Source organism: Megalobrama amblycephala, linkage group LG21, assembly GCF_018812025.1.
Source record: "Megalobrama amblycephala isolate DHTTF-2021 linkage group LG21, ASM1881202v1, whole genome shotgun sequence".
Lineage (NCBI taxonomy): Eukaryota > Metazoa > Chordata > Actinopteri > Cypriniformes > Xenocyprididae > Megalobrama > Megalobrama amblycephala.
This window is the reverse complement of record NC_063064.1, coordinates 2,024,848-2,046,652: the sequence shown is the minus strand read 5'-3', so window position 1 is coordinate 2,046,652 and position 21,805 is coordinate 2,024,848. Positions and strand designations below refer to the sequence as shown.

General features: G+C 39.0%; 1 protein-coding gene across 1 annotated transcript in view; it reads right to left on the bottom strand.

The window, feature by feature from the left end:
• The window catches only part of LOC125256476 (natural resistance-associated macrophage protein 2-like), a 31,631-nt gene that overhangs the window by 7,251 nt on the left and 2,575 nt on the right, over positions 1-21,805 (bottom strand). Inside the window, exons 2-13 of the mRNA XM_048172518.1 lie at positions 16,683-16,824; positions 13,468-13,526; positions 12,349-12,455; positions 9,513-9,632; positions 7,678-7,797; positions 7,076-7,182; positions 6,439-6,509; positions 6,286-6,353; positions 6,048-6,203; positions 3,324-3,482; positions 3,114-3,200; positions 51-170 (exon numbers count right to left, since the gene is read on the bottom strand). Of these exons, the coding sequence (XP_048028475.1) occupies positions 51-170; positions 3,114-3,200; positions 3,324-3,482; positions 6,048-6,203; positions 6,286-6,353; positions 6,439-6,509; positions 7,076-7,182; positions 7,678-7,797; positions 9,513-9,632; positions 12,349-12,455; positions 13,468-13,501 (1,149 nt within the window). The 5' untranslated portion in view covers positions 13,502-13,526; positions 16,683-16,824. The remainder of the gene's footprint in view (positions 1-50; positions 171-3,113; positions 3,201-3,323; positions 3,483-6,047; positions 6,204-6,285; positions 6,354-6,438; positions 6,510-7,075; positions 7,183-7,677; positions 7,798-9,512; positions 9,633-12,348; positions 12,456-13,467; positions 13,527-16,682; positions 16,825-21,805) is intronic.

Below are 21,805 nucleotides of genomic sequence, written 5' to 3'. Positions count from 1 at the left end.
CACTCTCTCAGGAACAAATACAGAGGAATGAAAGCTGTAGATGAACGTACCTCCATCACAAACTGACCAGAGTAGGTTCCAGTCATGGTTGAACTCTGTCCAGCTGCGAGGATCCCAATCGCCCAAATATACAGTGCCGCGGGGCCAAAAAAACAGCCCAAGACCACACCCTGCAGTCACAGGAAGACAAAAGAAACGTTCATTCATTCATTAACACACAAAGCTCATATGAACCACGCCAATATTGGACTGAATATTACATTGCTGTGATTATTTTAATTAAAGTGGTTAAAGCAAAACACTAAAGGGTTTTTTCATGCACTGGTAAATTTAGGGCTGTTTCCAAAACATGTCTTTTAGACTATTTGAAAGAAAACATCCAAAATACACATTTATGTGTTTATTTTATTGCACTTGATCTATTTGCGTCTGTAGATCTTTTAAGGCGGAGAGTTTGAGTCAGAAATCTCCACTCTGCACACCAAACTGTACAGTTTTATTCATATCTATATTCTGAAATAGGGCTGCACGATTAATCGTATTTTAATTGCGATAACAATATCTGCTTCTCGATTGATTACAAATAATCGTCACGATATTGGCGCGCTCGTTATTTATCCTGAAAACGTGTTTTTCTTTGGGATATGCTTGTGGTTGCCAGATGCAAAGAGCTTAAATCCCCCAAATAGAGCTTTTCCCCCTAAAAGGATATACTTTCTTGCCAGTGTTTTACTTAAAGGTGCCCAAGAATGCTTTTTCACAAGATGTAATATAAGTCTAAGGTGTCCCCTGAATGTGTCTGTGAAGTTTCAGCTCAAAATACCCCATAGATTTTTTTAAATACATTTTTTTAACTGCCTATTTTGGGGCATCATTAACTATGCACTGATTTTTTCAGCGCGCCGCCCCTTTAATTCGCCTGCTCCCTGCCACACGAGCTCTCGATTATATTACAGCACATTTACAAAGTTCACACAGCTAATATAACCCTCAAATGGATCTTTACAAGATGTTCGTCATGCATGCTGTATGCATGCTTCGAATTATGTGAGTAAAGTATTTATTTTGATGTTTATATTTGATTCTCTATGAGTTTGAGGCTGTGCTCCGTGGCTAATGGCTAATGCTACACTGTTGGAGAGATTTATAAAGAATGAAGTTGTGTTTATGAATTATACAGACTGCAAGTGTTTAAAAATGAAAATAGCGACGGCTCTTGTCTCCGTGAATACAGTAAGAAACGATAGTAACTTTAACCCCATTTAACAGTACATTAAGCAACATGCTAATGAAACATTTAGAAAGACAATTTACAAATATCACTAAAAATATCATGCTATCATGGATCATGTCAGTTATTATTGCTCCATCTGCCATTTTCGCTGTTGTTCTTGCTTACCTAGTCTGATGATTCAGCTGTGCACAGATCCAGACGTTAATACTGGCTGCCCTTGTCTAATGCCTTTTATAATGTTGGGAACATGGGCTGGCATATGCAAATATTGGGGCGTACATCCCAACTGCTACGTAACAGTCGGTGTTATGTTGAGATCGGCGTGTTTTCCGGAAGTCTTTTAAACAAATGAGATTTACATAAGAAAGAGAAAGCAACTCACTGTATGTCTTTTCCATGTACTGAACTCTTGTTATTCAACTATGCCAAGGTAAATTCAAATTTTGAATCTAGGGCACCTTTAATCTGTACAATCTGGCAACTCTGTGCACGCGCTCCCTCTAAATGCAGAAGAAGCGCTGATGATCTGAAAACAAACATGTGCGCTGGAGTTCAGCGATCTCCACAGCGAAATTTTGCTTCAATGAAAGTGTCATACAGCCAGTCTTTGTTTCTTCACAAGCCACTTGTACTATTTGACTAAATCTGCCTTGATCAAACCTTCAGCGATGAATTTCAACAAATGCAACACGGATCTGTTTGCAAAATGCACTTTTGCAACCTATAATTCAATCTGGAAAATGAACATTATTGGAAATAATATTAGGAGTTTCACTGTTTTATCTTTTGAAGTTCGCAAAAGTTTTACCAGTTTTCATAATGTTAATCAGTTGATCGTATCATATTGCCACTGGGACGTTCGAAAACGCTTAACATGAAAACGCTTAACGTGGCTTAATTTACTAAAACAGTGTTATTAACAAACCAAACTTAGTGAACGCCACACTAATAAACAATACTATGTACAGAAAAGCAGACGAGCCCAGAATATGAACGCAAGTCGGTGTGCCACCTACAGGCACAAACGTGCACAGAACGTGCAAAATGGCCATAACTGCATTACCCTTTTTGATGGAATAATTGAGATAAATAATTGTGATTATGATTTTGAGCAAAATAATCGTGATTATCAGTTTAACCATTATTGTGCAGCCCTATTCTGAAGGTTTGTTCATATATCATTCACTGATTTTTATATAAACCGTATCTTGAAAGCTAACAAACAGCAGTAACATTTACAAGTGACAGCAAGCATATCTAAACACTTTGACACAAATACAAACGGAAATAAACGTCCTTTAAAAACCGCGCTTGCAGAGGTTCTGCTTGACCCTCTTCATCTGGGTCTGATTCAGGCTCAATTTGATACGGCAATATAGACGCCATTATTTACATTTCCACTGAAGCACATGTAACAACTAATGGTAAAGAGGCGTGGCGTTACCAGACGATTCAGCGAATCATAATACACTCATAATACCAATCTGAGCCCATTGCATATTTCGGAATAAAGGTAAAATATATGAAAAATACAGCGTTTTTAAAAAACGAAGCATTAAGACATGTTAAACTGCGCCCCATAAACACAATCTAGCCTAGAAAAAAAACAGTGAACCACCCTCTTTAAAACATACTTTTATTCTGTGACATTTATTTCAGTTTGAGAGTTGTTTGTTGTTGCTTATTTTATGATTTTGGATGTACAGCACTTTCAGTCAACTTCTGTTATTTTAAATGTTCTCTAGAAATAAACTTGACTTTAGTTTAATCAAGCTTATTAAAAACAAATATCCCCTCCGGACATCACTTTTGGACTCCACTGTATTCATTGTGAAATTATTCCAAAGAACTCAATGTAAAACGATCGTTTCTGTCATACCCCTTTGTAGATGTCCACTTCCAGTGTTTCGTTGTTGGCTGGGAAGAGTTCACTGTGAGGACTTCCGCTCTCATTACACTTCTGACCCTGAAGGGAACAAGTCAATGAAGAGCTTAGCTGAACCGCAATTATACATCTATATAAGATCTCACTCACTCAAACAAACCAAAATAAACATCTCTAACAGGAAGCTGATATGAAAGTGCTCACCACTTCCATGTTTGTCTTGCCGTAAAAGGCCTCGGCGAAGACGGACACCACAAAAACATTGATGAGGAAGGAGACGAAGAGTGCGATGGTGGACTCGATGAAGTAGTACTTGTTGGCCTCCTTCACCTCTCTCTTGTTGCCTCGATCGATGTCTCGTGACTGAAGCAAAGAAAAAACACCAATGTCCGATTAAACACATCAGACGGATTCAGCGCAGGTGTGAAAACAATTACAGTAACTAGATAAAAAAGTTTGTCGAGACAAACTTTAAGTTGGCTTGAAAAGTTTTAAAAGTTTTGAAGTTTGAAAGTTTAAGTTTTAGTTTAGTAGTTTTGATAGATTTAGTTTGATAGATAGATAGATAGATAGATAGATAGATAGATAGATAGATAGATAGATAGAGATTCAGGGTACTCAAGGCGGTTACTAGGGTGTTATGTGGTTGCTAGGGTACTCGGGGTGGTTGCAAAGGTGTTGCTATGCGGTTGCTAAGGTACTCGAGGTGGTTGCTATGGTGTTGCTATGCGGTTGCTAGGGTACTCTAGGTGGTTGCTAAGGTGTTGCTCTGCAGTTTCTAGGGTACTCGGGGTGGTTGCTAAGGTGTTGCTATGCAGTTGCTAGGGTACTTGGGTGGTTGCTAAGGTGTTGCTATGCGGTTGCTAAGGTACTCGGGGTGGTTGCTATGGTGTTGCTAGGGTACTCTAGGTGGTTGCTAAGGTGTTGCTACGCGGTTGCTAGGGTACTCGGGGTGGTTGCTAGGGTGTTGCTAAGTGGTTGCTAAGGTACTCAGGGTGGTTGCTATGGTGTTGCTAGGGTACTCTAGGTGGTTGCTAAGCGGTTGCTAGGGTACTCGGGGTGGATGCAAGAGTGTTGCTATGCGGTTGCTAAGGTACTCTGGGTGGTTGCTAAGGTGTTGCTATGTGGTTACTAGGGCACTCAAGGTGGTTGCTAAGGTGCTGCCTATGCAGTTGCTAAGGTACTCTGGGTGGTTGCTAAGGTGTTGCTTTGCGGTTGCTAGGGTTCTTGAGGTGGTTGCTAAGGTGTTGCTATGCGGTTGCTAAGGTACTCTGGGTGGTTGCTAAGGTGTTGCTATGCGGTTTCTAGGGTGTTGCTATATGGTTGCTAAGGTACTCTGGGTGGTTGCTAAGGTGTTGCTATGCGGTTGCTAGGGTACTTGGGGTGGTTGCTAAGGTGTTGCTATGCGGTTGCTAGGGTTCTTGGGGTGGTTGCTAGGGTGTTGCTATGCAGTTGCTAAGGTACTCTGGGTGGTTGCTATGGTGTTGCTATGCGGTTGCTAGGGTACTCGGGGTGGTTGCTAAGGTGTTGCTATGCGGTTGCTAGGGTACTCAGGGTGGTTGCTAAGGTGTTGTTATATGGTTGCTAAGGTATTTTGGGTGGTTGCTAGGGTATTGCTATGAGGTTGCTAGGGTGCTCTGTGTGGTTGATGTGCTGTTGCCATGGTGTTCAAGGTGGTTGCTTGGGTGATCTGATAGATAGATAGATTTAGTTTGATAGATAGATAGATAGATAGATAGAGATTTAGTTGATATATAGACACATAGATAGATAGATTTAGTTTGATAGATAGATAGATAGAGATTTAGTTGATAGATAGATTGATAGATAGATATAGATTTAGTTTGATAGATAGATAGATAGATAGATAGATAGATAGAATGAGTTTGAATGAGTTTGAATGGCTCAGAAATAGGAATGAGTCTGTGTGTTTGAATTTGAATTTTGACAGTTGGAGGGAATGTTCAGGTCAGCCAAGGCAGTTCAATGAAAGTCTTTCCAGTTTTTCCAGTTTTAATCAGCTTTTATTAGGAAAACCCATAAGTCGGATCAGTTAGAAAAGATATAGCAACAGAGTTAACAACAGTCTGAAGGTCTGACCTGAGTTTGGAGTTTATAGAGTTAAATCTCTAGGAGGAGTTAGAGTTGGTCTCAGAAAAATAATAAGTTTAAATAGCATTACAGTAAGTTGGCTTGAAAAATCCAAATAACACAAATGTTTAAGTATGTATATTATAAGTATGAAATGATGTGTTTTCTGCATAGTTGGACTGTCTTTATAATAAAGACCCTTTTTAGAATAAACTTCAGTTTCTGCTATAAAGCATCTCTCCAGCGTGTTCATGTTTTTACCCGCGTCTGACCTCGATTGTATTACTTTTTCAGAAAATTTTGAACAACCGAAATGAACAAAAATGTTTAGATTTGGCCTGATTTTCATTGAAATTACGTCACATCAGCTCATTATTCAGTATACTGGGGCCTTTAAAGGTATTAGTTTACTTCTGAATTTAAATTTTCCTGATAATTTACTCATTCCCATGTCATTCAAGATGTTCATGACTTTCTTTCTTCAGTCGAAAAGAAATAAAGGTTTTTGAGGAAAACATTCCAGGATTCTTCTCCATATAGTGAACTTCACTGGGATTCAACGTGATTACGTAATGCGTTGCAGATCGCTGCAGTGCAAGACGAGCATTTGTGGTTAGAAAGTATATAATTTTTTAATTTTTTTAAGAAAATGGCCGATGGTTTCTCTAGATAAGACTCTTATTCCTCGTCTGGGATCATGTAGAGCTCTTTGAAGCTGCACTGAAACTGACATTTGGACCTTCAACCCGTTGAACCCCAGTGAAGTCCACTATATGGAGAAAAATCCTGGAATGTTTCCAAACCGACATATGTGATCTAATCAGGCAGTTCACTTACCTTAACGAGAGCAGAATGCAGATAGATGTTATGAGGCATTATAACGGCTCCCACGATCCCGACGGCCTGCTCCAGCTGCGTGGGTCCACAGCCTTGGCAGTACGGCAGAAACATGCCCTTCAGAACCTCCCCCTGGTCCGGAGCCACACGCACATACTGCAAACAACCACAGACTGTAAAAAACACTGCTGTGCTTAAAGAGCCGATCTACAGAAAACATGCTGGGGCTTTACTGCACCTCGAAACCAAAGCTGAGAGCCATGACGGTGATGAGGAACCCGAAGAATGCCTCCAGCTTCCTCAGACCTGACGAAAACAAACCAGATATTCACATCAGAGCCAAGACACGGGTCGCTCTTCTCATTCTCACACTGCTTTAGTGCTGACGTACCGTACTTGTCCAAAAACAGGAACACAAAAGTGTCGATGATGGTTATCAACACTCCTGCCCACAGAGGAATCCTGCAAAATAACACAAGACCAGCTCTAATAAATAAACTCCATTTCTACACATGCTGAATGAACTCAAATAGCAGACATTAAAACCCTCATTAAAACTGACTGTTGTTAAGAGCTCATTATTATACGTCAGATTTACAACAAGGATGGCTTGAGGGTGAGTAAATCATGGGATAATTTTCATTTTTGGGTGAACTATCCCTTTAAGTCAATTTGTTCAAAAATATATCAAAACGTCCACAATGATGATGCAACCGAATTGATTCTCTCTTTATAATAGTGATAGATATGAAACTAAGAGTGTGTGGGTAAATGGACAATGTGCAGAATAATATCAGCAATATATTTCACATATCTGCCACAGATGTGCCATTATATCTAGAAAACACTGTACTTCCACTCAAAACAGTAAAATATATCATCTCTGCATGTGGATCTTTGCATATTTCATGCAAAGAACAACATTGAATCTGGTGCCACATATATTTGCATTAAAAATGCATTGACTAAATGTTCGCTGCAGCCCTCCAGACTGATCCGTCGAACAGTGTTTGATCATGACGATGTACCTGCCGACCGACAGCAGATTGAGGGCGATGGCGCAGCCGATGACCTCCTGCATGTCAGAGCCGATGATGGCCAGCTCCACCATGAGCCACAGGATGATCCGCGGCACCTGCACACCACAGGAACAGGAAACACTTCACCACAGGAACGACTTCCCACATCGCTTCAGTTAAAAATTAGAGATCAACCGATACCGATTTTATATAACCGATACCTATTATTTGCATGTTCATGTGCCCAATAACCGATATACAGAACCGATATTTATTAATTTGTTTATTTATTTCACTACATCCTTACATAAAAAAAAACAAAGCACACTTCTACATCAATAAATCTGTCTGAAAGAGTTTGGGCTCCACTGAAGTCCACTATATTGAGAAAATAATCCTGGAAAGTTTTCATCAAAAACCTTTTCGACTGAAGAAAGAAAGACATGAACATCTTGGATGACATGGGGATGAGTAAATTATCAGGAAATTTTTTTTTGAAAGTGAACTAATCCTTTAAGCAATTATTGCAGTATGAAAGTCACATGAAGAGCAGATTTTTCTGAAAGCAATCATTTGAAGCACATGTTTGTTGGTCTTGTTGATGAACGTACCGTGGGGTAATGGCGGTTGCAGACTTCGGCCAGGTGCATCCCAGTGACGACACCGAGGCGAGCGGCCAGACGCTGGAGCAGGAGCCCGATGATGGTGGAGGCCAGCAGCACCCAGAGCAGCTGAGGGATGGACACACACACACGTCACACACCTCATGAAGATCACATGACTGTAGGGCACATCTCTGTGCTTGCACTGAACACGCGTGACCTTTCCAACGCGATTACATCATGCGTGGCACATCACAGAGCAGTGCAAGACGAGTATTTGTGGTTAAAAAGTATATACTTTTTTTTTTTTTTTTTAGAAAATGGCCGATGGTTTCTCTAGATAAGACTCTTATTCCTCGTCTGGGATCATGTAGAGCTCTTTGAAGCTGCACTGAAACTGACATTTGGACCTTCAACCCGTTTGGAGTCCATTGAAGTCCACTATATGGAGAAAAACCTCAAAAAACTTCATTTATTAAGATTAGACATAAACATCTTAAGAAAGATAAACATGTTGGATGACATGGGGGTAAATTATCAGGAAATTACTACTCTTTTAATTTGTGTGCTTCACATTAGTGATATTTAATCAATAGTGTAGCACTGTATGAATCACAGCTTGCACAGATTCACTTTCAAACCAAGCAGCTTTATGTTGGTCTATTTGGTCACAATATATATTAGGTGTCTTTAACTACTATGTACTTACAAAAAAAAAAAAAAAAAAAATGTTAGGTACAATGAATGTGCTTATTGTGTTGATGTTGAATCCCTTGTGCTGTTATTGAGGTGGAGGATACAGTGTAATTATAGATGATTATAGATTACAGATGTAATTACATGCAGGTATTTTATAAATATAAGTACAATGTGAAAACATGCATGTACACGATAAGTGCACTGTATCAAATGATTAATTTAAATGTTAGTACATAGTAGTTAAAGGGCTTATTCAGAACCGGTTTCATTCAGTAAAACAATACTGTAATGGAATGATTCTTGTGACGTTTGATTCCTTTAATAGTTCTTTCACACATGTATTTTTGATCACATGATGTCCTGAAATACTCTGAAAGTGTTTCCTGCACTATTGAGAATCTACAGCGAATGGTGTAGTCCGACTCCCCGCCAAATGACTCTTATGAATAGATTCTTTTTAGTGAATCAAATCCTTCATAAATTAGATTGAGCATTTATTGAATTAATCTGACTCACACTGAACTGTAAGTTATATATACGTTTTGTCATGTGCTGCAGTTAACACCAAGATCAAGGGTTCGATTCCTAGGGAACAGATGAAAAGCAGAGCTAAAGGTGTAATTCTCTTGAGTCTCAAATTAAATCATGTAAATGATGAAACAGGAACTGTTCCTGTGTTATTTTACTTCAGACTGCAGTTCTTCATATGACAATGTGTAGTTAAAGATACACATTATTATTATTATTTTTTTTTTTTATAAATGTATGAAGTAATACAATGTGTTGCAACATTTTTTGTTTAGTATTTTAAGTTAGGAGCAATCATTTGACTTCATTTATGCCACCTCTACAATGTGTAAACACCTTGTGAAATAAGTACTAAATGTTTCTGATTTGTTCTGTTGATCTGACATTTGGCAGACACTTATTCCAAGTGACCTGTGAATCGAACCCTCTGTTTGATCTACCGTCTGATCTACAGAAAATGAGGATCTCATCATTTGGAATCAGGATCATTCAGTTCTTCATGATTTTCCTGACTTCTGACACCAGCAACTTAACATAAAAACTGTGCAAACAAAGCCATCAACATCAGAAATGACCACAGTGTTATTCAGATGAAATAAGATGAAATCTGGACTCACCTTAAAACCTGCTTTAGCCCCAGACTGAAGGTCCGACTCGATGTTCCCAGGGTCCAGATACGCAATGCTCATCAGAAAACCCGGTCCAGTGAAGGCCCAAAGTTTACGAAAGCTAAACATCTAGAGAGAGGAAGAGCAACGAGAGTCAACACAGCGATCCATTAACATTCACATTCATCTCAATCTGGACTCCAGAACGTTCTTGAGCTGTACATGTCATGTGACACTATTTTTATGCGAATTTTGGGATATTGCATATAAAAAATAAAAAAAACACTAGATGAAAAAGGCAAGATGCACATAAATCCTACAAATGTTTTATGCGCTCAATTGACGCAGATCATTTTTTCATCCGATAAGACATGCACATATAACACAATGAAACGTTAAATTCGCAGCTTTGGATGGAAACACAGGGAAAGATGAGGGGTTTGACTCCTCTCGCTCCCTGTACTTTGCTTTCACTTCTCTACTATCCTGATACAGGCAAACCATCCCTAAACAAGGTCACATGTTGATGTTACTCGAGCACATGCTGTGTCATGTCCGTATCCCTCTGAAGAACACATGATGAGTGTCCCATTTGTCTTTATTTTTCCACTTGTTTCTTCAGTCTGTTCCTCTTGTTTGAGCTTGAGGAAATCAAGATTCATGATGTTTTTAGACTAATTCATGAGGAAGAATTTACAATTATAAACAAAGCACTGTGTTCTTTCCCATCACCCTCCACACACACGTGACTGATAACAGATCCCTCACTCTCACGAAACTATACTGCCATACTCACACTAGGGCTGACAATATCAGTTGATCCATCTGAATTGATTCTCATTTTGATGAACAAACCACAAGTAAGCACCAAAGACCAAATAGACATGCATGAACATCAGAAGGTATGTTGAAAGATACAGAAGAACTGACTGAAATGAATCATGTCTCATAATTGATCAATCAGTGTTTCAGCCGCGGTAAGACATCAAGCTGGAGAACAACATCATATTTGCTTCAGAAAACCATTAAATGACCATAAACTTGATAGTTATCTAGAAAAATAATTCTAGAGAGGAGCATGTTGATAAATATATACACTATATTACATTTTTTTCAATCAATATTTAATGTATGTTTGAATAAATCCATCAAGAAGTTATTACACCCTCTGTTTAATGTTTAAATGGAGTACATTTATTAAGCTTTAAAAAATAACAGCTTTTAATTTTAAGTGAACTTAAAACAATCTTTACATAAACTCATTATAATGATGTCATATTTACCTGTGGCCTGTCTAACAGGTAGGAAATTGAATAAAGACTTTACAGTCTTCACTGCATAAATTATAAATTACATATAGATTAATCATTATTAAAAGGTGCAGTATGTAGGATTTCTGCCCGCTAGAGGCCTATTCAAAACAAAGGCGTAGTTTGATGACGCCAAGTTTGAGTGCAGAATCTTGGGACATGTGGTCTTCACCTCAACGGACAGTGCAAAAGAATAGGGATTGGACTCGGGAAGAAATCATGTTCATGGATGCGATTATTAACGTTACTGTAGTGTGAAGCAGAGCAGGAGCGAGTGTTGTGGAGCTGAACGAGGAGCTGGAGCGATTGATCAACACACGCCTCACGAGCAGCGGGACTTTTATTATGACACAGTCGCCGGCGTCGCTTCCGCTTTTCCGGTCATGAGTATGAGGTAACGCAGCTCTGTTTATCATATTAGATACATTTGAGAGTGTTGAAAATGATGTTATAACGTTACTCTGTGCGTTCGCTCGGCGGCTGCTGTGAGACACTGTTACACACTGCAGTAAGATAGATCGATTTTACAATATCATATTAAATGCTGGATGATTGTGTTGATAAATGGCATGCGATTCATTTTAAAACATATTGTATGATGGAGAAAATGCTGTATTACTGTAACTAAAAATAAAGCTGCATCTGATTATGCTATGTTAGCTACTTCACAAAATAGTGTTTTTCTCTGAGGCGTGGTAAAGCATGGTACTCGCAAAAAATCAAGAAAATTTAAAGACTAAACATGTTGAGCTATATAACAATAATTCGTTTTCTGTCTATAAATATATCAAAACAGTTGTTCCCTTGTCTATTAAAACATGTAAATATTAAAGTGTCTTTGGTATGACACAATTGACAGGCGACTCCTCACACGTCCCGAAGCCTTGGTTAAAATCGCAATTTTCTCACGATTTACAAACAGTTGGAAACATTTGAGATATTGCAAGTACTCAAGTGAACAAAATATATAACTCTGGCCTAGTGGTTTTTGGATATTTTACTGCAAAAATCTTACATATTGCACCTTTAAAGCTACAATTTTCTCTGTTATTTTTGTTCTTTGATGAACACTAATGACAGACATCACAGCAACTGGTTTATTAGGCTGCTGTCACTTTAAGAGCTGCCGCTGCCGAAAATGACGCGGATCTGATGAGCGTCTCATTTTCTCAGAACTCTTTAAGTTCATTTAAGACGTTATTTAACTCTTTTAATACTGTTTTTATGAGGAAACTCGACAAAATGGGCATTTTTGCATATTTCTGTGTTCAAGCATGGAAGAGAACTCAATACTGGCGCACATCTTTCTGTGCACGGATGCAACGGATGCTGCATTATTTGCGCTAAAAAGTTTTTACACGCCAATTTTGACACCACTAATGCATTTGTTTTAAATAATAAGGTCTTCTCGGGTCCATTCAGTTAAAGCACATTAAGGCTGCTAATATCAGACCCAAACTCGGGTCGGACCTCGGGGTTTCGGATGGAAATGGACCCGTGAAGACCTCTACTCCACAGCGCTCTGCGTGAGCTACCTTTGCCGCGTCATCATCCGGGATGGGAACCTTCTCCTCGAAGTACGTGGAGACGGGCTGGTCCTGCGGAGACACCGGACTGTAGAGGTCAGGCTCCCGCTGGCTCTCTGAAACAAACACACATCACACGCTTCACTGCCTGCCACACTTACAACACAGATTAGATAAAGACATCGTAAGAGTGTCAAGGCGAGATGTGGCCTTGAGACGTGGCAGAAACACTCACGCTTCAGTCACATGACCCTCAGATGAGGTTTGGACACATAAACACAAATTAAGACTAAAACATCCGGCACAGCTGATTATACTCAAGCATTTATGAGCCAGAGATATCACATCTCCTGTAATAAAACAATATCTCTTTCCCATCCATGACGGTCATGATCAAACCTCCCCCCCAAAAAAAATGCCAAGAAAGCAAACACTTATTTATTTTAGTAATGCATTACAAGTAATGTGCATTATGTAATCAGATTTAAGTAAAGCAAAACTAACATTACTTTCCATAAAAAGTAACTAAGTAATGTAACTAGTTACTTTTTTAGGAAGTCACACAATATTAGCAACTATAAAAGCAACTTTCCCCAACACTGTTTAGGTTTGTGTGGAAACGGCAGAGCCAAACGGAGTCAGTGAGTTCATGTGAGAATATATGACACCATAAATCTGGACAGGACATCACAAGCACAACGTTCACATTAAAACACGAGGAAATGACAGCAGATAACTTCCTCTCAGGGCTGCAGGGTTATGACAGCCATTCATAAAACTCACTTTTACACACACAAGGGCTTTTAAACACTTAATTCCTGTCAGCAAAAATACATGATCTACTAGTCAGAGTTCAAGAATCACAGTCACACGTGCTTCTTAGAAGGTACGGATGCTTAACGTCCATCAAATCAATGGCTGCCTTTAATTATTTGAGTCAGTCCAACAATATTGTCAGTGTTCAAATGAGTGTTAAACCATCTAATTGGTCAGCTATTGAGTACTGAAACTCTGCTCATTTTGGACGAGACCCGCAGAAACTGACAGCCAATCAGAAGCGCTCACAGGAGACAAATGCGTGTACAGATGGGTCACGTGTCAGGCGGCAGGATGTGATGCGCGTCTTACCTTCCAGCACGTCCCCATCCCGTTCTGTCTTCATGAGCTCCACGAGTGTCTCTGTTAGACTGAAGGACAGAAAACACAGACACATCACTGACGAACAAGAGTTACTGGAAAACAATTATACTCTGCAGAAATTAAGTGTATAATAAAAATAATAATAATAATAATGAGGCAGTAAGTGTTGCACATGTCATAGATCACTGAGCTCCAGATGTGTCAGGAGGACTAAGAAATTGAGCTTAAAGTGATAGTTCACCCAAAAATAAAAATTCTGTCATCATTCCACACCCGTAAGACTTTCGTTCATCTTCAGAACACAAATGAAGATATTTTTGATGAAATCTGAGCGATTTTTGTCCCTCCATTGACAGCTATGCATCTACCACTCTGACGCTTCAAAAAGTTCATAAAAAGATTGTAAAACTAATTCATATGAATTGAGCGGTTTAGTCCAAATTTTCTGAAGAGACACGATTTGCTTTCACATGATGAACTGATTTAATTTAGGCTTTTATTTACACATTAAAGGGATAGTTCACCCAAAAATGAAAATGTGATGTTTATCTGCTTACCCCCAGCGCATCCAAGATGTAGATGACTTTGTTTCTTCAGTAGAACACAAATGATGATTTTTAACTCCAACTGTTGTCGTCTGTCAGTCAAATAATGCGAGTGGATGGGAACTTCTACTATAAGAGTAAATAAAACAAATCCAAATTAAACCCTGCGGCTCGTGACGACACATTGATGTCCTAAGACACGAAACGATCGGTTTGTGCGAGAAACTGAACAGTATTTATATCATTTTTTACCTCCAAAACACCACTATGTCCAACTGCGTTCAGCACTCGGTTAGTGAGGTCTGATCGCGCTCTGATGACGGAAGTAATGTCTTGCACTCATTGAAGTATAAGCACGAGACATCAGAGACGTCAGAGCGCGATCAGACATCACTAAGCGAGTGATGAACGCAGTTGGACATAGTGGTGTATTAGAGGTAAAAAATGATATAAATAATGTTCAGTTTCCTCAAACAAACCGATCGTTTCGTGTCTTAGGACATCAATGCGTCGTCACGAGCCGCAGGGTTTAATTTGGATTTGTCTGTGCAAGTTTTATTTACTCTTATAAAAGATGTTCCCATTGACCCACATTATAAGACTGACAGACGGCAACGGTTGGAGTTAAAAATCATCATTTGTGTTCTACTGAAGAAACAAAGTCATCTACATCTTGGATGCGCTGGAGGTAAGCAGATAAACATCACATTTTCATTTTTGGGTGAACTATCCCTTTAAATAACGGCTCTATTGATTGCGTTGTTATGCCACTAGGAGGCAACAATTTACTGTTAAAATGTATCAATCACTAAATCATTCTTTCAGAAACAAGTGAAGACTTTATGAATCTAACCTACAAACATATTCTGTTTCACCTGTCTGGATCTTACATGTGTTCAAGCATCTTATTTGTGTTGAATTTGTGGCAACTTTACAATAAGGTTCATAGGTTCACGCATATACTTCAATGAGTGCTAGACATCACTGCCGCTGTCAGAGCGCGATCAGACCTCACTAACCGAGTGCTGAACGCAGTTGGACATTGTGGTGTTTTAGAGGTAAAAAATGATATAAATACTGTTCGGTTTCTCGCACAAACCGATCGTTTCGTGTCTTAGGACATCAATGTGTCGTCACAAGCCGCAGGGTTTAATTTGGATTTGTCTGTGCAATGTTTTTCAACTCTTATTGATAGAGTTACCATTGACTCGCATTATTTGACTGACAGACGGCAGCGGTTGGAGTTAAAAATCATCATTTGTGTTCTACTGAAGAAACAAAGTCACCTACATCTTGGATGCGCTGGAGGTAAGCAGATAAACATCACGTTTTCATTTTTGGGTGAACTATACCTTTAACATTCATCAACTCACACATCAGTTGTGCTAAATGGAAGCTAAAACATGTTTGTTTGACGTGTGAGAACCAATGAGGTTCATTATCGTGTGTCAAACAAGTTCTGTTGAGCTTCTGTTTATGTTCTCTGATGAATGTTTATATGTGAATAGAAGCCTAAATTCAACCCGAGTCTCGAGTCTCTTCAGAAAATTTGGACTAAACCGCTCAATTCATATGGATTAGTTTTACAAACTCTTTATGAAGTGGTAGTTACGTAGGGGTCAATGGAGGGACAGAAATCACTCAGATTTCATTAAAAATATCTTAATTTGTGCTCCGAAGAAGAATGAAGGTCTTACGGGTGTGGAACAACATGAGGGTGAATAAATTACAGAATGTTCATCACTTTAAGTTCACCTTTAATTAAACTACAGATACTGTTAAGAATTTTAATTGAGTAAAACGGTTAAGTACCAAAAAAAAAAAAAAAAAATTGAGTGAAATTATCTATCCAAACTAGCTATATATACTGAAGTAATTAAAAAGCAAAAAGTAAACACTTTAAGCTTTTTTCATTAAGATTTGAATTTTAAGATTTTCTCATTTCATCTCATTTACTGAGGAAAGATGATGTACTTACATAAAATTGTAAAGGAGTAAAAAACTATATATTTTTTCATTGTAGATTTAATTGAGTAAAAGTACAAGTATTCGGTCAAACTCAAATCTAGCACAGAATCACAAAAATAACACTTAAGTATAGTAGTGAAGTACTATTACTCACATACTTTACAACCTCTGTGTTAAGCCCACTAACATCAAACTTCTGAAATAAAAAACATCATTTTTCGCATTTGTTTTTATGTATGATGGTGGTGGGTTTTAAGGGAACACCTGCACAGAATAAAAGACACACAAACACAGCGGAGATCCCATGAGCTCAAAATCACACAGGAGAAGCTTTTCCCACCAGGAGTACCAATTATAACAAACACAGGCAAGGTTCTCTCAAAGTTATGAATTCAAAGTTATCTGATCTTTAATAAAGTTTTTCCTGTAATGTTTTAGTTGGACGTTCATCTAACCTTTTTTAAATGTTGCTACTTGTACTTTCAGAATGCTTTCATAACTTAATGGGAACATCAGCAAAACGTTCTTAGGGAATGTGGCTAACACAATCGGACCACACACGATTCTGCTAATGACGAGCGGATACAAAAACTTCAAAGAAAGTTGAAATTACACTACTATATGCAGCCGCATGAATGGCTTTATTCTGAGCTCTGTGTGTGTGTGTGTGAAAGCAAAAAGTCTACTTACAGACAAACCCAAGAGAAGATCACTGATCCACTGCGAGATGAAGACCAGCACTGCACGCCACAGCGAGCGATTTCATTCAACTGCTCTGTAGTGAAGGATTGTGGGAAACGGAGGAAGCGCTCGTGACCTCGGCTGCTTTAATCTGTGAAAAGCAGCAAGAAAGGTCTGTGATAAACCCAACGGCACAGACACGCCCAGCGTCACACACTCAATGACTTCTGAGAGAAAGTTTGAGAAGACCTCGCTCTAATAAACTCACGATCCAGCTGGTTTTATTGGCAGAGGAAGAGCAGGTGTATTATTTTACAACGATCATGGAAATGAACAGCTCAGGAAAAGCATAATTATTATGTTACGGTCACACTATATTTTACAGTAGGTGTCTTTATATGTGTAAAAATCTGTAACACTTTACAATGAGGTCACAGTAGTTAATGTAATTTAATGCAAGTTCAGTTCAAGTCCCATCATGTTTGATCACCATTTCCTGCTCAATCTCTAGTTGGTCCAAATCATGTGTGATGCTTCAGAATACCCAACTGGTTCATGTACACTGATCAGACATGACATTATGAGCACTGACAGGTGAAGTGAATAACACTGATCATCTCTTCATCACGGCACCTGTTAGTGGGTGGATATATTAGGCAGCAAGTGAACATTTTGTCCTCAAAGTTGATGTTAGAAGCAGGAAAAATGGGCAAGCGTAAGGATTTGAGGGAGTTTGACAAGGACCAAATTGTGATGGCTAGACGACTCGGTCAGAGCATCTCCAAAACTGCAGCTCTTGTGGGGTGTTCCCGGTCTGCAGTGGTCAGTATCTATCAAAAGTGCTCCAAGGAAGGAACAGTGGAGAACCGGCGACAGGGTCATGGGCGGCCGAGGCTCATTGATGGCTGGCTCGTGTGGTCCGATCCAACAGAAGAGCTCCTGTAGCTCCATGTGGATGTTACTTTGACACGTACCACCTACCTAAGCATTGTTGCAGACCATGTACAGCCTTTCATGGAAATAGTATTCCCTGGTGGCTGTGGCCTCTTTCAGCAGGATAATGCTCCTGCCACAAAGCAAAAATGGTTCAGGAATGGTTTGAGGAGCACAACAACGAGTTTGAGGTGTTGACTTGGCCTCCAAATTCCCCAGATCTCAATCTAATGGATCATCTGTGGGATGTGCTGAACAAACAAGTCCGATCCATGGAGGATCCACCTCACAACTTACAGGACTTAAAGGATCTGCTGCTAACATCTTGGTGTCAGATTCCACAGCACACCTTCAGGGGTCTAGAGGAGTCCATGCCTCGACGGGTCAGGGCTGTTTTGGCAGCAACACAATATTAGGAAGGTGGTCATAATGTTACGCCTGATCAGTTCATGTCATGCTATAAACACTACAGTGACATGGGGGAAACTTCTAAAATTGTTTTCCTTGGATCCCAAGAGGAATCACAGAAAACATCACTGGCGTGACTGGACTTGTCTTTAGTGGGTTCATTAGGCTGATCTGAGCGCAGCGGTGACGTGATGTGAGATCTGGATCTCTCTGGTCACCACCGTCAAACCTGCAACCTGTGGACGCTTGTTTCCACCACAGAATAAATTATAATAATTATCTCACGATTCTGAGAGATACAAACTCAGAATTGTGAGTGACAATTATCTTTTTTATTCTGTGCCAGAAACAAGCGTCCCTATCGACCTGTGAACATATAAAGCTATGATAACAGACCGGATAATGAATCAAACAGCAATAGTTCTTCACATTACGCAATAACAACAGTGCAGAAGTGACGCACTTCAGGGAAACTGACAGAATGTTGCAACTCGAGTCTCTCCTTTATTAAACAAACACAATGTGTCACAACTCTCTCAGTGCTAGGAGGTATAATGTGTTGTTATAAATCAACAACAAACTCAAACTCACTGGACAAGATGCCATGATAAAATCACGCTAAACTCGTTCAGCAGGACCGTGTTTTCTTAGATTCATGTGTAACTACACCGTGCAAACTTTCCAGTTACTCTTTATTTTAAGGTAACATTGACAGTGTGCTACTTACAAAGTAATATTAATTAACAACAGGTTGGTTTAGGGTTAATTGCTTGTAATTATACACCATTTACTGTTATTACAATCAGGGCTCCTACGTATTTTACATTTCAAATATGCATACTCTGTAGATTTTCAGACCATATTTAACATAAATGGTTCAAACATCATTATATTTGGTATATCATAAATATTTTACAAAGACAACATAGAGAGCCCCAAATGCAGACTTTTGCATGCACACGAGAAACTTTTTCATGCCTTTGAGAAAATGCGCACTGGGAATATTTTGCGTGCTTATGCATTACAATTTCTAGTTTTATTTATACATACTATAACAAATATTATTTGTGTGCCACTGCCATCTTACAATGAAGAAAACGAGAGCATTGGTGCACATGAATTAACAGATATCCATTTGTGCCAAAAAATGCTTTAAAGGCCTAATGTCCAATATAACGCATCCTCTGTGGTGGCGGTGTCATGAGAAATCAAGTCCCCCCAAAGGAATCGGGTCTCCTTTAGGACCCAGGCAGTAATGCCTGATCAAAAGTTGTTATCATAATGTCTTGACTAATTATAACCCAATTTCACTATTGTATGAATTTTTATTTCATTAAGGTGCACAAACAACATTGCTTGAAATATAAAATTAATGACACGAACTGGGCTGATGGCACAAGTATGGCTGTGTGCATTGTGCTATTTGCCAAGTTAAAGGGTCTATAAAAAAGACAGTACTGTAAAAAAAAGTGTTCAAAATTTGGCTTTCGTTAGGGCAGCACGTCATATTTCAAGACCTTAGGTCTGCTTTAAAGGTGCCCTATAATCAAAAATTGAATTTACCTTGGCATAGTTGAATAACAAGAGTTCAGTACATGGAAAAGACATACATTGAGTTTCAAACTCCATTGCTTCCTCCTTCTTATATAAATCTCATTTGTTTAAAAGACCTCTGAAAAACAGGCGAATCTCAACATAACACCGACTGTTACGTAACAGTCGGGATCATTAATATGTACGCCCCCAATATTTGCATATGCCAGCCCATGATCAAGGCATTAGACAAGGGCAGCCAGTATTAACGTCTGGATCTGTGCACAGCTGAATCATCAGACTAGGTAAGCAAGCAAGAACAACAGCGAAAAATGGCAGATGGAGCGATAATAACTGACATGATCCATGATGTTTTTAGTGATATTTGTAAATTGTCTTTCTAAATGTTTCGTTAGCATGTTGCTAATATACTGTTAAAGGGCACCTATTATGCAAAATTCACTTTTACATGGTGTTTGACCATAAATGTGTGTTGGCAGTGTGTGAGCAAAACCACCCTAGAATGAGAAAAATCCACCCAGTGGTTTTTTGACAATCTCAATAATTCATAAGCACTGTCTCAGAACGCCCTGTTCTAAGATTGCTCTCACTGTGACGTAGAATTGCGCTAAGCCTCACCCACGTGGTTTGATTGACAATCTGGTTTTGGCATAGACCCCGCCCTCGGTGATCGGTCAACCATCCTCCATTGTTTCAACGACAGCCGGTAATGTCTCCTAAGAAACATAAGTGTTCTGTTGTGGGATGTAATAATGAACATAGTAGTTTTCACTTACTTCCGACATCAGAGCCACTGAAAACACAGTGGATGGATTTTATTTACGAAGGAAAGGCGCCACTCAAAATTCCAAAATACGTTTATGTTTGCGCGAATCATTTTTTGACTTACTGTTTTGAGAACGAGGGTCAATTCAAAGCAGGTCTTGCTTCAAAGTTAATCCTCAAGTGTGGATCGTTGCCTACTGTTCGCGATCCAACGTCACCTCCAGAAGAAGTAAGTGTATTTAATGTTTTTTGAGCAAATAGTCATTTCAGTCGATGTCAGCCAATTCAATAACAAATGCGTCTAAAGTTGTTGTCGTCGTCGTAGAATGTCTGTGTATATAATTTAAACCTTGTTTGTATAGTGTGTATCCACACGTATATATATTTTTTTTTTAAAGATATTGTATTAAAAACTGTGTATGTTTACTTAGCAAACGTTATCACAGTATTTGTGTTTGTAGTTTCAAAAAAATGCGCGAACGTTATCACAGTGTGTGTGTGTGTGTGTGTTGCACATCCATAATTGCAAAGGGGACACGATTAAAACTCTATAAGTACATAAATGTATCAAATAACCATTCAGAGACGTCCTGCTCCATTCTCAATTGTGTTTCTTCTGCCGGAGTCTCTTCATCATCTGGGTCTGATTCCGGTTCAAACATGTACGGCTGAATGCCATTCAAAACAGCGGGTCTCTCACTCTCAGCCATTCTGCTTCTAACGACTGTTTATTGCCATAGGTATGCAAGTTACGCCCTCATCCAAAGGCAGGGCGGGGATATGCAGCTCATTTATATTTAAGGTGGTACACACCAAAACAGCTCTTTTTAAAACAGGCCCCAAAAATGACATTTTCAAATGGTTATAATAAATTAACTGTGGGGTATTTTGTGCTGAAACTTCACAAATACATTCTGGGGACACCCAAGACCAATATTACATCTTGTAAAAAGGGGCATAATAGGTGCCCTTTAAATGTGGTTAAAGTTACCATCGTTTCTTACTGTATTCGCAGAGACAAGAGCCGTCGCTATTTTCATTTTTAAACACTTGCAGTCTGTATAATTCATAAACACAACTTCATTCTTTATAAATCTCTCCAATAGTGTAGTAATGTTAGCCGTTAGCCACGGAGCACTATCAAACTCATTCAGAATCAAATGTATACATCTAAATAAATACTGTACTCACATGATCCGATCCATGCATGCAGCATACATGACAAACATCTTGTAAAGATCCATTTGAGGGTTATATTAGCTGTGTGAACTTTGTATGACTGCACTTATAGTCGAGAGCTCGAGGGGTGGGGAGCGCGAGATTTAAAGGGGCCGCAGCCTGAATCGGCGCATAGTTAATGATGCCCCAAAAAAGGCAGTTAAAATAATTAATTTAAAAAAATCTATGGGGTATTTTGAGCTGAAACTTCACAGATACATTCAGGGAACACCTTAGACTTATATTACATCTTT